At 35.1% G+C, this 3139-nt stretch overlaps 1 protein-coding gene across 1 annotated transcript; it reads left to right on the forward strand.

The window, feature by feature from the left end:
* LOC109849818 (40S ribosomal protein S15a-like) lies at window positions 1-2714 on the forward strand. The gene is made up of 4 exons (XM_020419701.1): window positions 1-76; window positions 1703-1846; window positions 1940-2100; window positions 2410-2714. The coding sequence occupies exons 2-4, from the start codon at window positions 1714-1716 to the stop codon at window positions 2506-2508; spliced, it is 393 nt and encodes a 130-aa protein (XP_020275290.1). The 5' UTR covers window positions 1-76; window positions 1703-1713; the 3' UTR covers window positions 2509-2714.

Consider the following 3139-nt stretch of genomic DNA (forward strand, 5'->3'; position numbering starts at 1 on the left):
CCTTCTTTCTCATTTGCTTTTGTTTTTTTTTCTTCCTAGGGTTAGGGTTTTGGCTTCGAGTCGCGGGCACTCAAAGGTTAGATCTTTGAGCCTCTCTTTGATCTCTTTTATCAATTTTATAATTCCGCGTTACCTTTTTGTAATCTAAATACTGATGATCAAGCTTATCGCTCTCCTTTGTGATTTTTTTGTTTATTTTGTTTTGATTTGGTAGTTTTTATTATTTGTAATTATTTGTAAGCCGATGATTTGATCCATTAATCTACTGATTACGATTTATTTTCAGCTAGTTCGATTCTTAATTGGTGAATTTGATTGTTCACTGTATAGTGGGATTATATCGTGGTAATGATTATCGTAATGGTTAACTTGAAACTGGAAACTGGACAATTGTAAAGTTTTAATTTTGGGAATGCCTATTAAATGTTGACCAATGCATAATAAAGTTGATTTCTTTCTTTTTTTTTTGGGTGCCACTCGAGCTGCAATTACCTGAGGATTTGTAGAAGAGTAGTGATAGAGACTTTAGGGGAATTCACCCTAACATCTATCCCTTACATGAAGGGAACCAAATCCCTAGAAGCACACATCAAATTGCCTGTATAATCAATTTCAGTTGAATGGACCCTAAAATGTATGCTGCATCTTTCATCAGTCCCGACTAACCTGCACTTTTTGCGTGCTAACACTGCAATGCTGACTTCACTGTCGATGCTTCGCTTTGTGATCTGGAGGCATGTTGTTGGCTTGGATATTGATTATTCATCCCTGAAAGCTAGCTTCCAGAATCAAGGAAGCAAATCTTTATAAATTGAGGTCAAATTGCCCAACCCTAGTATAAAATTTTACTATTTGATAAGATAGAAAGTCTGCATTTTACTTCTCCATTACCGTTTGATAAGTTAGGAAGTCTACATTGTACCTTTGGTGTTTTTTTCCTTTACTGAAATTGAATAATCAGTGATAACTCGGTGTTGCCAATGCACTATGCTAGATCTCTAACCCAGTTCAGATTTCCAAGTTTCATTGTAAACCTTACCATAAATGCTGCATTTAAGTGATGCTAGTGCAATAAGAACTGTGCTCATTTCCATGCACTTTTTTGCTGCACCAATGTATGATTTTAACTTAGATGTTCTGGAGACATAAAGTTTTGTTAAAAATATTTATTACATATACTTCTGTTGAGATTAAGGGAATATTGTTTGTTTATTTTTTTATAAATGGCCCAATATTTTTGACGAGGCATCAAAATCTTCACATTTTATCAAAAGAGTCGTGTATACTGTACCATCCCCAACCCAAGGGAAGGGAATGGTAATTTTCTAAGACCCTGTTCATATTTTGGGGGTTATTTTCCTTAGCATGATGCATGATGGATGATGGCTATGCATCTAAAAAAGTCCTTTTAAACCATTCAGAAGAACAGTATTGAATTTAGGCTTATATGTTTTATTAATTGTGTCATTCTCATTTTTGTATTTCTGTTATCAATTATCATGATTTCTAACTAAATGATGATATCTAGTTAGCGGTTGAGGTGATTATGTTGTTAGGACTCGAGGAAAAAATACATTATTATGATGTTCTTATGATATCTTTTTTACCTTAACAGAAAAACATTCATTTTTTTAATGTTTCATCAAACATTTTTTATTTTCATTATCTAAATTTGTATGCAAATATATTTTTCTTGTTGCAGGCTTAGTAAGGATGGTGAGAGTCAGCGTCCTGAATGATGCTCTGAAGAGCATGTACAATGCTGAGAAGCGTGGTAAGCGTCAAGTCATGATCAGACCCTCTTCAAAAGTGATTGTCAAGTTCCTTTTGGTTATGCAGAAGCATGGTAAACTAAAAGCTCTTCTTTGTTTTCCTTCTGCTCAGTATTGCATTCCAGTAATTCTCTTCATTTCTACTATATATGGGTTGCTATATTCAGGATACATTGGTGAGTTCGAATATGTGGACGATCACAGAGCTGGAAAGATCGTTGTGGAACTCAATGGCCGATTGAACAAGTGTGGTGTTATTAGTCCTCGATTTGATGTTGGTGTTAAGGACATTGAACCCTGGACCGCTAGGCTTCTCCCATCCCGACAGGTTACCTGATTACTTACTTTTTAATACATGTTATTTTTACGACAACAACAAAGTCTTTATCCCAAAACTTAATTGTCTGTTGTTATTCCATTCAGTTATATTTAGGGTTATCTCCTTGTTAAGTTTACTGCAATCATATCCTTCTTAACTGCTTCCAACCAAGTTCTCTTGCACGTGGCCAAACTATCTCAATCGATGATACCTGTTATTTGAAAACAAAAATTATGCTTTGAGAATTTTGCTTCTTACTTACTAGAATAATGCATCATTGGGTGATGTTGACACTCTTTTCTTTGATAAAATGTGCAGTTTGGGTACATTGTGTTAACCACATCGGCAGGCATCATGGACCATGAAGAAGCAAGGAGGAAGAATGTTGGTGGAAAAGTGCTCGGCTTCTTTTACTAGGAGTTTTCACATGAGGTGTGATTTACTATCCGAAGTTTCTTTTGAGGAACTTTCATGGAATTTTGGAGCTCAATTGTCTTTTGGTTACTGTTTGTGGTGGATTAAAACTTGTATTCGAGTGCAGTAGTTTATTGAGAATTGTTATTTGGAGTAGTATTTCGGAATTCTTATATGGATCAATACTATATTTTCTTTCTGTTCTGCTACCTTCTGTCTTCCGTCTTTGAGCTATTTCTGTGCAAGTATGATGCGTGAGGAAATGCGTTTATGCATCATTTTGGGTGGGCATTTGTTCAGAAAAAGTAATTTATTGTTGTAGTTATTTTCTTTATTTTGTTGGAAATATTCAGGCCTGCCTCGTGAGTGTTGACTGGTAAAAATGAAAGTTAATCATACATTAGCACAGTTTTATGGGGTGCTGTAAGCATGAATTTTCTGAAGGAAAGTGCAGAATTGTTACTGCTTTTGACCTAAAAATCAAGTCGGACTGATTTTGGGATTTCAACTTTTGAGCTTATGACGATTTCAACTTTTGAGCTTATGACCATGATCAGAAGAAAAATAAGCCTCCTGAGTCCTGAGACCATTGTTTAAAACCTCATTCAGTCATGTGGGAATTAAATTTATCAAT

This window comes from Asparagus officinalis, chromosome 7 (genome assembly GCF_001876935.1).
Source record: "Asparagus officinalis chromosome 7, Aspof.V1, whole genome shotgun sequence".
Lineage (NCBI taxonomy): Eukaryota > Viridiplantae > Streptophyta > Magnoliopsida > Asparagales > Asparagaceae > Asparagus > Asparagus officinalis.